Genomic DNA, 14,411 nt, shown 5'->3' on the forward strand with positions numbered 1-14,411 from the left:
TTCGAATTAAAGCTGTTTTGCCTCTCCAGTTGTTATTGCGTTTCAAATTCAGAATTCGGTCATTCAATTTCGTTTTGGGTCGAGTCAAATTCCTTTAGCACTCTGTTCAATTTAGCGTAGCGTCATTCTTTTTCGTGACACACACACGCCTCAAGAAGCGTCCTGCGAATTTGAATGCTGCTTTGATGAATTGTTAAATTGAATGATTATTTTTTTAATTCGAGTGACGCAACATTACATTTGACTAATCCCAAAACTAAATCGAATGACCCTTTTGAGTAGCATTCGATTTTTCGCGAAAAATAATAGCTTGGTGGTTAAATTGGGTGCTCATTTTCAGAAATTGACCGAGAAAACCTATCGTCAAGCGAGTGTAGCCTCTGAAGCAAGACGGAAGTGTTTGTCATCTTTGTGAATTCTGACGGCATTTGTTGCATTTTTTTTTTCTTGGGGGGGGGGGGGATCGGTGCCAAAGTGGTACACGTATTGTTACCCAGTGCGTAATCACCCTTTGCTACGGGTCGTCTCCTTCGTTATGATGGCACACATGACGGTCAGTCGGAGTTTTACTGGCGTTACAGGTACCGAGTTAAGGTTAAGTTGAACTACGAGCCAAAGGTTGGTGTATATGTCACTGGTGGCAAACGAGAGCTACATTATGGGGAGGAAATGTTTACAGAAGAAATACATACGAAATATTTAACACTTTGTGGGGCACCTTATATACGGTGTTTTAACTTAAAATATTAAAGACAATGGATCATAGATAACACCCGGGGAAGACCTGCCGTCGATTTCACCAAACTCTTCCTAACTTAGGATTAATCTTAGGACTTAAGAGTCAGTTCAGGTAAATAGTTGACATAGTTGCTCACAGTCAAAAAATGAATTTTTTTTATACTTTGTTGGTGGAAGGGCCTTGGGGTGCAAGTAAACAAAATTGCATTTTCAATTCTATATATAGCCCGTTGCCATGGTTACGGCTCATTTTGTTTTTTGGCCATTTTAGGCCGATTTTGGGGTCTGAAAAACTGGTTTTTAGCTCATATTTACAACTCCACCCAACCAAAATGCAACATTATTTCAAAAAACCTTTTATATCACTACAAAGTATCATCCTTGGCCTTCCTTGAGAAAAAAAATTATTGCTTTAAATAACACCCTTGTGCTATTTTTGCATCATGCATTACAGTATGTTTTTAGAACTTGCAAAATCGAAATTTTTACCCTATTTTTGGACCCCAAAATGTCAACTTGCCAGGGGTCTCAGAAAATTTTCCTTTCGGCTGTGATTAGGGCCAACAGTGGTCTTTCCATATCTGGTGTCAAAAACTTGGGCAATTGTATCCTGTTATGACAGTACTGCCTCAAAACTAGACTTTTTTCCCCAAAACATGAAAAATGCCTTTTTAAGGGTCTTTTCACATAATATCGAAATACGTGTCCACGGTAAAAAAAAAGGAATATTTTTCTTATACTTTGTGGATGGTAGGATGGTAGAGACTTGGGGTCCGAATAAATAACATTTACATTTCAAATCTTAATATAACACGTTGCCATGGTAACAGTTCATGTGTGTTTAGGCCACTTTAGGACGATCTTGGGGTATGAAAAACTGTTTTTTTAGTTAATATTTACAAATCCACCCCACCAAAAAACACAAATATTTCATAAAACCTTTTACATCACTACAAAGTATCATCCTTGGCTTTACTTGAGACAAAAAAATATTGCTAACAATTTCACCCTTGTGCTATTTTTAGAACGTGCATTAGAGTATGTTTTTAGAACTTGCAAAATCAACATTTTTACCAGATTTGTTGCCCTCAAAATTTCATTTTTTTCAGGGGTCTCAGAATATTTTCCTTTCGGTTTTGATCAGGGCCAAAATTTGTCTTTTTTATTTCTGGTAAGAAAAACTTGGCAAGTGTATCCTGATGTTAACAGTACTGTCTCAAAAATAGACTTTTTTCCTCAAACAGAAAAAATGCATTTTGAATTGTTTTTTCTTCATACTGAATTTCTAACATTAAAAAGTAATAATTCTATCAATCTTGCAGCTTTTCCTTAGCACTAGTGGATTACCCAACATTTATCAGGAACTGTTGCTGACCTTAATTTTAGAATTTGCCCGGCCCAGCCCCAATCATATTTCTTGACATTGCATAAAACAATGTTTTGTGAATAGCGCCTCTTCTTTTGAAAGTGTTCCCATTCGGTTGTTATTGGTGTTTTCATGTCTTCTGGGTAGAAACACTGTGTTTATTGTATCCTGTTGTGACTGATCATGCCTTAAATATAGTAATTTTTTCAAAAACAATGCATGCTTGTTAAAAATCTGGCACTGTTTCCATGCCCTTTGAGTACTGAATACAAAGTTTTTATTTAAACATAATGGTATCCAACCAAACCATAACCAATGCTTTGCCACTAAGAGTTCTTGATTTGGCTACTTTACCTATTATACAGGTATGATTCCCATTGCAAGTAGAGTGCGATGAGCATTCTTTACAAGTTGTCTTTAATACAGGGCCTACTCTCCTTGGTCCCTGCCTGCTACCAAATGTAAAACTTTTCTTAGAGACAGAGATCATAAACAATGTAGTTTCTGTGCTTGCGGCAGATGGTTTGGAGCATCCAATCATGTCCAACACAAACGTGGGAAATTAAAAAGCCCGCTTAAAAGTGTTGGAAAAGTTTGCCAAGATCTTATTAAAAACAATGATACTAACGATTTGCAAGATGAGCGTAAGAGATTATTTAAAAGGAACACGTTGCCTGGGATCGGTTAAGTTGGTCTTTGAAATGCGTTTGTAACGGTTTGTTTTAAAATGCATGGTTTTTGAGTGATACTTCTGTGGATCATTATATTCTACTTTTAAAATATCTTTCTAATCATAATGCATTTTTTAATAAACGTTTTCAAACGCTTTTCAAATACCAACTCGACCGATCCAAGGCAACGTGTTCCTTTAATGAAACAACATTGAAAGAAGTTGTAAAAACTTGCACCTGCTGAACATAAATAAGTAACAAAAGTCTATTCAGGCTAGTTTGATTATTATTTCCATTCCCTATCTTACTAATTCATAATTATTATATATGTCTCTGAGAACGATCAACAAAAAACATTGTCAAACATTACCTGCTGAATTGTTTATAACGTTAAATAAACCAACTCTTTCATTGTTTGCAACAGTACAATTGAAAGGAACCCCACCATAGATGGGGGAACTGCTTACAGAAGGCCAAAGCAGGTGAATGGCCATTTATACTTTGGATACAGTACTTGCTCACTTTTAGAGCCTCTTTGTTCTGATTGGGATGAAAATGTTTAGTTTGGTAGCGGGCAGGGGACCAAGAAGACTATTATAAGGCCATGTAAAGACAAGAACAGTAAAGATTGCTCATCGCACTACTTCTCTTCTTGCAATGTGTACCATACCTGTACAACTAGGTAAAGTAGTTATGACAAAACAAGATCTCAGTGGCTTAAAGAGCATGGAAACAGTGCCATATATTTTTAACAAGCATGCTCGTTTTTGTTTTTTATCAATTCAAACTAAGGGATAACTTCAAAATGCATTTTTATTGTTTTTGGAAAAATTACCATTTTTGACGCAGAAGTGTCACAACAGGATATAATAAACCAAAGTGTTTCTCCCCAGTAGTCATGAAAACCATATTAAGCCCAATCAAAACAAAAAGGGAAATATTCTGAGAACCAATAAAACATTAAAGACAGTACAAACTTTCTTGATGTGCAAGGGGAATTAAAAAATGTGACTTTCAAAAAAGAGGCACTGTTCACAAAACTGTTATTTTATTTTATGCAATGTCAAGAAATATGATTGGGCCAGGGCCGGGGTGGGGCAAATTATAAGATTTAGGTCATCAACAAGTCCTGATCAATGTTTGGTAATGCACTAAACCTACAAAGTGCTTATAAAAAGCTGCCAGATTGATGGAATTATTGCTTACTTCTTCATGTTATAAATTCAAAATGAAGCAAATATTTTAAAATGCATTTCTCTATGTTTTCGGGGGAAAGGGTCTATTTTTGAGACAGTTCTGTTACATCAGGATACAATTGCCCGAGTTTTTCTTACCAGAAATAAAATGAAAATTATGGCCCTGATCAAAACCGAAAGGAAAATATTCTGAGACCCCTGAAAAATGGAATTTTGCGGGCAAAAAATATGGTAAAAATGTTGATTTTGCAAGCTCTAAAAACATACTGTAATGCACGTTCTTAAAATAGAACAAGGGTGAAATTTATAGCAATATTTTTTTGTCTCAAGTAAAGCCAAGGATGATACTTTGTAGTGATGTAAAAGGTTTTATGAAATAGTTTTGTTTTTTGGTGGGGTGGAGTTGTAAATATTAGCTTAAAAAAACAGTTTTTCATACCCCAAAATCGGCCCAAAGTGGCCTAAACACAAATGAACAGTTACCATGGCAACGTGTTATATTATGATTTGAAATGTTAATGTTGTTTATTTGCACCCCAAGTCCCTACCATCCACAAAGTATAAGAAAAATATTCCTTTTCTTTTACCATGGACACGTATGTCGATATTATGTGAAAAGACCCTTAAAAAGGCATTTTTCATGTTTTGGGGAAAAAAGTCTAGATTTGAGGCAGTACTGGCCCAACAGGATACAATTGCCCAAGTTTTTGACACCAGATATGGAAAGACCAATGTTGGCCCTAATCACAGACGAAAGGAAAATTTTCTGAGACCCCTGGCAAGTTGACATTTTGGGGTCCAAAAATAGGGTAAAAATGTCGATTTTGCAAGTGCTAAAAACATACTGTAATGCATGATGCAAAAATAGCACAAGGGTGATATTTAAAGCAATAATTTTTTTTCTCAAGGAAGGCCAAGGATGATACTTTGTAGTGATATAAAAGGTTTTTTTAAATAATATTGCGTTTTGGTGAGGTGGAGTTGTAAATATGAGCTAAAAACCAGTTTTTCAGACCCCAAAATCGGCCTAAAATGGCCAAAAAACAAAATGAGCCGTAACCATGGCAACGGGCTATATATAGAATTGAAAATGCAATTTTGTTTACTTGCACCCCAAGGCCCTTCCACCAACAAAGGATAACAAAAAATCATTTTTTGACCGTGAGCAACTATGTCAACTATTTACCTGAACTGACTCTTAAGCCCGGTTCATACTTCCTGCGAATGCGAAAGCGATACGAATGTTGACGTCAGAAATTCGCAACGAACAATTCGCAGCAGTTGGGCAACTCACTTGCGAATATTGCTGCGAAAGGAGGGTTGTGACGTCAAATTCACGTCAAATTCACGTTACTCGTCCTAACTCGAGACAGGATTGATCATAGCGTTTCGTGAAATCGGCTGCAGGTCTAAACTTGTCTGTTTGCGAGACAGACAACTACAGTTAAACTTAGGCCACACCTTGACGAAGCGAGCTTTGTGGGGCTTCAAGTCTAATGGGCTCATGCATGTTCATTAATCTCCTTACTGTCATTTTTGCGCATAATGGTGGTTTAATAGTTCCATGTAGATCGCCTTGCACCCGCGGTCGATATGAAAATACTCGGAAAACACCGAGCGCTAAGACACTCAGTGTCACATAATGAAGCCCGCCCCTACCCAAACACATCCCGAGTACATGTGAACCACTCGTTGATGATTTACTCACAAAACGAAGCTGTTATTATCTTCAAACACACTTCCGATGGATCAAACTATGGTGCTCGGTGCACAGTCTGAGTCAGGTAGACGGGTTTTTTAATAGCTTTTAATCATCCCTGTCAAATCACTGCAACCATTATGCTATTAAATGAAGGATGGCTATTGATCTAGTCTAATCGAGTGATTTCACTATATCTACAGGTTTATACTAATTCCAAACACAGACATATACGTCGGAGTGTGCTGTAGCGTATAATAATAATTATGCAGCGAATAAGTGAAATCCTTAAAATATATTAATTAGGTCGATGAAAATATGTAATTTCTAGTAACTGCGGTTGTAAAACCTCCCTAACAAGTGGTCTAATGTTATGGTAATAAGTGTGTACAACTTAAAGACGCAGGCTCGTCAATTGAGCAAACGACTTCCAGGAAAATTCACCTTTGATCTCATATTAGACTTCTAGGCCCATCTTTTTATTCGCAAGGACAAGGAAATGTATTGTTATTACAGAACCAGTGATATCATTGGATACAACATACAATGTAGTTATGGTGTTTTCAGAATCTAGACGTAAGCTCTGGCATAACTCATGAGCCTCTGAGTGTGACGTCAGATGTTCAAGCTACTGATGGGATCTACTGTGTGCTCGAGCCCACGTCTTTGACATCGCATCATTCACAAGGCTTTCATGGTTTTTTAAGATTCGCAGTTAACCTGGCGGTGCCTTTGCCTACATGTATAAAAGCCAACACCTATCTCCTACCCTACCTGACAAACAGCAGTGTTTGAAATAGCGCCGTCTTTTGCGACTTAAAACTGCGGGGTGATTTTTGACTGATTCTGAATAACCGGGATATCAGAAAAGAAGTCAAATTTATATGCTCGATGATCTTTTATCTCAGTTTTTAATTCAACGCTGACCAGTAATTTTTCAATGAGTATATCGGATGTCAGTTTGCAACATAATACTTTGTTACTTTACAACCGACTTGGTTTCGAAGACCACTTCAATAATATATATCATTATTTTTATCATAGCCACACATTGTCTCTGAAATAGAAACTTTGATTGGCTGTTATTTTCCCGCTTCTTTCTGGATCCTTTCCTTAATCCCTTTCCCCCTCTCTTTTTCTATAAATGGATATGTATTTGTTTGTACTTGTTTTATGCCTCTGAAGAAGGTCCGGATTGGATCGAAAGCTAAGGCCATCTACCCTATTCATTATTATTTTTATAAAACTATACTTTATGTTTTCTCGGTCATATTCGGCAAATGAGCAGTAAATTTCATTTTCATGCATCGAATTAAAGCTATTTTGCCTCTTCGGTTGTTACTGCGTTTCCAATTCAGAATTAGGCTATTCAATTTCGTTTAGAGTCGAGTCAAATTCTTTTAGCAATCTGTTCGATTTAGCGTATCGTCATTCTTTTTCGTGACACACGCCTCAAGAAACGTCTGCGAATTCGAATGCTGCTTTGGTGTTGAATTGTTAAATTACATTATTATTATTATTTTTTTTAAATCGAATGACGCAACATTACATTTGACTAATCATAAAACGAAATCGAATGACCCTTTTCAGTATAGCATTCTGTTTCGTGCGAAATAGAATAGGTTGGTTGCCGAAATTGACAGAGAAAACCTTAAATATGAAATAAATGAACAAAACTCGTTTGATATTTAAAGGTTCTGAAGAAATGATTATTTATTGTAGACAAGCTTGATTTCAATTATAACATAGTGGCTAAAATCCAAACTGCTAAAAATAAAACATTATTGCAGGTAAAACTGTCTAAAGTTTAATAATAGAAAATAAACAATGTTTGTTTTATAACCATTGTTTCAAATGCTCTGTCCCACCTGTATAAACAATGGGGTATTCTCTGCCCCACGGCACATTTTATGTTTGATTTAGGTATAACAATGGGGTATTCTCTGCCCCACGGCACATTTTATATTTTATTTAAGTGTAACAATGGGGTATTCTCTGCCCCACGGCACATTTTATATTTTATTTAAGTGTAACAATGGGGTATTCTCTGCCCCACGGCACATTTTATATTTTATTTAAGTGTAACAATGGGGTATTCTCTGCCCCACGGCACATTTTATATTTTATTTAAGTGTAACAATGGGGTATTCTCTGCCCCACGGCACATTTTATATTTAAACTTTTAGTATTACAATGGGGTGTTCTCTGCCGGCCCACGTCACACTTATAGTAAGTGTTACTTTGTGGCATTCTTCGCCCCATTTTATACTTTATTATACTTTCGTTATGTCAATAATTTAGTTCTTGCTGAAAATGTATTTAAGATAATAATTGTTGTAGTTAACTTTTGTACAAAAACCCTAGCCCATTTGCGATGCTTTGATTATTAATTTAACTAAATGAAGGTGTTATTTTGAATGCAATATCGCACATGAGTCATCTCAGGTCGCTCTGAAGGATCTCGTGATTTGCATTTATCACCAAGTTGCTCTAGAAATGGTACTGCTCCAAACTGGCCGATGCTATGGAGAACGTAGCCGAGTTGAAAAATATCACTTTGGATGGACTGGTGCTCTGCATTATCGACCATTTCAGGAGCGATATGGCCGTGAAACCGGCGATATTTTATCTTCTCTTCACTTGTTAGAACATAGTTTCTTGGGTTAATTGTTGTTGTAGCCACACCTACATCAATCACATATGCACGCCAGCGATGTGTCGGGGTGTCACAGGACATCAATATATTGTCCATCTTGATGTCATTGTGAAGCAGCCCTTCAGAGTGCATGTGTTTGATTCCATCAACCACGTTCATGGCAATGGATCTCCAATCGGCCGGGTCTAAGGTCAAACTTCTAGACCCAGTAAGAGCTTCACCTAATGTGAGACACCTAGCTGATGCTTCATCGCCAATGAACTGCATAGCAACTGCCCTAAACTGACCAGCCTCTATAGTTCCATGTACATTTGGGAAACTATCGTGTTCAGAGAGAACAGATAGGATCCGAACTTCTCTATCCACAGTGTCTTTATCCCCAGTTGGTACACATTTGACAGCTACGTGTTCATTGTTATAAAGCATCAACAAGACACCTCCATGAGCACCTTGCCCAAGTACAACCTGACCCTGAGGAGGATGCTGAAGATCGGACTGCTCAATCGAAGGAATATTGATTCCTTGCAGGTAATCATCCAAAGCTTGGGTCACAGGACTGAACCGTTGTTTGGGCTGCTTTGGTGATGTGTGCTCTGATTGTTGTTGACTTGCAGAACTTCCCTGAGAGGATGTTGTTGAGGCTGCTGCGGCTCCTGCTGGCAATGCTGCTGCAGCTAGTTGTGGTTTTGGTGTCTCTACCCTCGGGTGTTGTACTGGAACTGCAGATTTCGACTCTCGGGCTGCAGTTTTTGTCACATCTGATGGTGGTCTTGAAAATAATGACGTTGTTGCTGCAAACGTAGACCTTTTTGCTACCAATGAAAAAGCTGACCTTTGTGCTCTACTGGACGTTTCTCCTTTGGTTAATGATTGTTGTTGACTTGGTGATGCTACTACCTTTAGAATGGAAGCTGCAGTTGGTGCTGCTGTTGCAGCTGCTTTACCTGTTGATACTGTCACTATTGCTGTTGCTGGTGCAACTGCTTCTGGCACAGCAGTTGCTGCTGGTGATGCTGTTGCAGATGCCTTACCAGTTGATGTGGTCTCTATTGCTAGTGCTGGTGCAACTGCTTCTGGCACAGCAGTTGCTGCTGGTGATGCTGTTGCAGATGCCTTACCAGTTGATGTGGTCTCTATTGCCACTGCTGGTGCAACTGCTTCTGGCACAGCAGTTGCTGCTGGTGATGCTGTTGCAGATGCCTTACCAGTTGATCCTGTCACTATTTGCGCTGCTGGTGCAACCGCTTCTGGAACAGGAGCTGTTGTTGGTGCTGCTATTTCAGCTGCTTCATCGGTTGATCCTGTCTCTATTGCTGTTACTGTTGCGACTGCTTCTGGTAAATCAGTTGCTGTTTGTACTGCTGTTTGTGATAGTTTACCAGCTGATCCTGTCTCTATTGCTGGTGCTGGTGCAACTGCTTCTGGCACAGCAGTTGCTGCTGGTGTTGCTGTCGCAGCTGTTTTACCAGTTGATATAGTCTCTATTGCTGCTGGGGGTGATGTCGGTACCGACACTATGGAGGCTATTTTTGAAGGTGCAGATTTTGCTTGTGGTTTAGATGCATCTTGTTTGTTTGCTTCTTGTGGTGTTTCTGGTGAAGCTGTTGTCGGTTTAATGACGGGAAGTTGTTGCAGCTTCCTTTGCAGAGATTGAGGTTTCTGCTGTTTGTGTTTTTGTTGTGACTGCTGCAGTTGGTGTGGATATCGCTGCTGCTGACAACTTTCCAGCTGTATGTTGGATACTGAAGGCGTTGTCTGTAACTGATGTATTTGAGTTACCATTTGTGACGGGGTGACCTTGCCTTCTAGTCTTGAGTACATCAAAGGTTGTGATGCTCTTGTTGAACTCCACACGGGAGCAAATTGGCATCTGTATCCGAACTTGTTTCTCAAAGCCGCTGATGGCGATAGAGGTGTTTCAAGCCATGGCGTCTGAAGTAGCTGGTCGGAATGTATTTCCAACGAAGCATTATGCTCAAGGTGGAATCGGAGGGATGCACTCCTGGTAAAAGAAATAAGGACACAAATTATTGCATGATGGATTTTTCAACTGAAACGGTTTAAAAAACACCCATAATTTCCCAACCTTTAACATTTAACTAATTAAATGTGAAGAAAGTCTTTAATTGTTCACTTGTTCACTTTCTGGTGTTAATAATACAGTGTACTTACTGTATCCCATGGGATAAGGGCATCAGAGTATGAGGTTCCAAGTACGTGTACAGATGAAGCCAGTGCTGTAGATCAAAACAAGACGGAAACAGTTGTTCTTATGTAAGAGTGCTTATCCAAAAACGTTCAGTTAATTAACTACAATCATTCATGTACTAGTCGTTGGGAATAAAATGATAAGCCTAAACAGACAGGATTTTTTCAACTTTCTAGAGACGAAAATTATTTTCTGTCTGAAATGTTCTGAACAACGGAACTAAAGTCATCCATCCGCTGAGATCAACCAAGTTTTTTGCGTGTCTTTAAAATATCTTTATTTTACTCACACCAGCAGGAACCATTATCTTATTTCGTTTGAAATGTAAAGTTGAGATTAAAACTTTCTTAGAATGAGACCCAGTGATACCGTGAACACATAAATTTATCAATTCATTTTGCCATGAAAAATTACTAAATGTTAGCTTACCTGACATATCCCTGCAATCTCGCCACAGTCAACACACGTTTCTACACCGAAGAAACTTGACTCTCTTCTCAAATTCCAAACCTGTTTTTTGGTTCAGAGAGTTATAAATATTTCAGTGTTTGTCCCTGTTTCACAATTCTCCCAGTTCTAATTGAAGGGGCTAACTTCAACTCAATTCAGGTCAAACTAACATTTAATTTCAGATTTCAACATTTAATTTCTTCGTAAGATACATTTTGTTTACAAACAAATACAGCTAAGCATAATAATTAACACAGATGATGGAGGAAAATATGTACTAATCTATTGAAACCCAAATAAAGAGAGCATGGGGCTATCAGATCAAGCCTAGGCCTGAGCAAAAGAAAAAAAAATACTTAAAATGCATAATACACCATTTTAAACATGTCTATTTAATTTGTATTTTCATCACAATATCTGATTTTTTGTATCAAGTTTGCTTGATCTCAACTAACCTGGCCACCGCAGTCTGCACAACTTTCCATCTTGCTTGGAAAGTCCAAGTTGCTATGTATAACATTCATATTGATGAATACTGCATTTAGGAGAATAAAAAAAGAACACATCAAAACGTTATTATACGGCCGAATACAATGTTAATGTAGAAATTGAGCTAACTAACGTCTAGAAAGAAACTAGAAGATCTGCTTTTTCTTCACTTGTCCAATTGTTAAAGTTATTATGCATAAACTTTGTTTTGTATTGCTTTAACTTCAAGGTCTTATTCCATGAAGGGGAACAAAAGTAATGTCAAGATGAGCTTAAACTATTGTCAAAGTGTTCTGAACTATAACATTACATTATGCTTAGCAATTAAGAATACACTAATCAAGATTAATTCATAGAAATGCCAATGTTGATATGGATATAAGCTTCTTTTGACCCGCACATGACCAGACAAGCTTTGAAACTTTCTTACAATTTCACAAAAAATAAACAAATTAGCATAATAAAGAGACATCGGCTAATGACAATACTCACTTGGAAAATATTCCAAAAACTTCTGGTTCTTCTTCTAAAATCGTCTCTTGATTTTCAAAATGACTGATTCGCAATTCGTTTGTCTCAGTTCAAATCGCTGGACAAGCTCCAAAAAGCACTTGTGTTTTCACGTAAACCTGTGAGTGGTGTGTTTGTATTTCTCTGTTTTAAGATGGTCGTAAACATTAAGACCGCGTGCACCCAGGGAAACAGAAGTCAACATTCCCGCCAATGTAACGTCACAAACAACTTGTTCTTATTTGACAGACCACCCCCCCCCCCATGTGTGTAAGCTGCCGTCGCTGAGAGATGCGTGCATTCGCGTCACGCACAACTATCGACCAATGAGAGGGCTTCTGCTAACCTCGATGAGGGCGCTGTCTGAAATTCTGACGTCACAGTGAGACGCAAAAGTTGCACGCAGAGTGATTTAAACACGCGCAACCACACAACCAGTTTGTGGAATCCAACCGGATCGATTTCACCAAACTCTTTTTAACTTAGGATTAATCTTAGGATGCCATAGATGCATATATATATGTATATTGGTTTATTACGGACTAGTAAACATACAGTTCCCATCCATCGTCCAACCAGCACCATTTCTTGGAAGACATGACCATCAGTTAAAGTTCACCATACCAGTCACATCCATAGATCCGTACAAATACTCCTTCTACCCTCGATCCATCCGACTATGGAACCAGCTCCCAGTAGCCACTGTAATGTCTCCTTCAATAGCAGCCTTCAAGGAAACTGCCCTACCAGCTATTAGAGGGATGAGGCTACCAGTGGGCTCACATCTCCTCTAAATCATCCGTCAGTTTTTACGCACCCTAAGTTATCGTCTTTTGTTATCAGTCTTTTTGTCTTGTCGCCACCTTAACTTCACCTTATTTCTTATGCACTTTGCCTGTGACGTCACCATGCACCATCCTAGTATAGCTATAGATAGCTGAATAAGGATTCCACCATTGAAGATTGAAGATTGAAGATTATTTTATTCACATCATCACATTTTGACCAAAAGGTACAATTAAATGACAATTGACAAGACAAAAAACATCAAAATATATTAAAGACGACAGCACTAAAACATTGGCTATTCAAATATAATAGGAGAGAGATTGGCAGCCGCTGTTGACAGCACGGTGTTTCTTGATGCAAATACCGTTTTTCTTGTGCTTTCTCAACATCATAGACTCTCTAAACAGGCTTTGTGAAATTGGATCCAGTCCAGTGAGCAAAGATTATTATCCTTTGTTTCTTCACAATCGAAATGATAATACAATAATAATTATTGTTTTAATGATAATACAATAATAATTATAGTTTTATCATTTCGATTGTGAATAAACAACATTGATAGTACAAGATACATGTAATATTTAGTTTCTCACTGTACTTTATAACTTAATCGATTAAAGGCAGTGGACACTATTGGTTATTACTCAAAATAATTATTAGCATAAAACCTTTCTTGGTGACAAGTAATGGGGAGAGGTTGGTGGTAGAAAACATTGTGAGAAACAGCTCCCTCTGAAGTGCCATAGTTTTGGAAAAAGAAGTAATTTTCCACGAATTTGATTTCGAGACCTCAAGTTTAGAACTTGAGGTCTCGAAATCAACCATCTAAACTCACGCAACTTCGTGTGACAAGGGTGTTTTCTTCTTTCATTATTATCTCGCAACTTTAATGACCGATTGAGCTCAAATTTCCACAAGTTTGTTATTTTATGCATGTGTTGAGATACACCAACTGTGGAGGCTAGTCTTTGACAATTACCAACAGTGTCCACTGCCTTAAATACACATCTGTACAACAAATAGCACGTTGCAAATTTCGGTTATGAGTGATAAACCTATAAACCGGGTTTCATTATTCAACCTATAACAGCCAAATGTTGGGATTTGTTTTACATAATAAGAATACAAGTAAACAAAAAAACCTTAGCCGTTTAAATAATGCTAAAGCCATTATACACTTTCGGTGCAGAATAAAAAAGTTCACATAATTTACAGGGTTTACAGAAGGTAATGGTGAAAGACTTCTTTTGAAATATTGTTACATGAAATGCTTTACTTTTTAAGAAAACATTAAAACAATATCAATTCTCGATAGCGAGAATTACGGATTTATTATAAACACGTGTCATGACACGGCGAAACGCGCGAAAACAGGAGTGGGTTTTCCCGTTATTTTCTCCCGACTCCGATGACCGATTGAGCCTAAATTTTCACAGGTTTTTTATTTTATATACAAGTTGTGATACACGAAGTGTGGGACTTGGACAATACTATTTACCGAAAGTGTATAATGGCTTTAATCTGGGTTATAAACTACTATCGTTTGACTTCACTATAAAACTTTATACAGTAAAATATTAATAATGTCACTTTTATATGATTCAATAACTAGAAACTGTTCGAGTGCCTTCAATTTTT

At 37.7% G+C, this 14,411-nt stretch overlaps 1 protein-coding gene across 1 annotated transcript; it reads right to left on the bottom strand.

Moving 5' to 3' along the window:
* Positions 1–7,428: 7,428 nt before the first annotated feature.
* LOC139941705 (uncharacterized) lies at positions 7,429–12,103 on the bottom strand. The gene is made up of 5 exons (XM_071938313.1): positions 11,967–12,103; positions 11,441–11,520; positions 10,965–11,045; positions 10,499–10,563; positions 7,429–10,328 (listed from the first exon to the last, which is right to left on the bottom strand). The coding sequence occupies exons 2-5, from the start codon at positions 11,507–11,509 to the stop codon at positions 8,066–8,068; spliced, it is 2,478 nt and encodes an 825-aa protein (XP_071794414.1). The 5' UTR covers positions 11,510–11,520; positions 11,967–12,103; the 3' UTR covers positions 7,429–8,065.
* Between the last annotated feature and the right edge of the window lie 2,308 nt (positions 12,104–14,411).

The sequence above is a fragment of the Asterias amurensis genome, chromosome 9 (genome assembly GCF_032118995.1).
Source record: "Asterias amurensis chromosome 9, ASM3211899v1".
Lineage (NCBI taxonomy): Eukaryota > Metazoa > Echinodermata > Asteroidea > Forcipulatida > Asteriidae > Asterias > Asterias amurensis.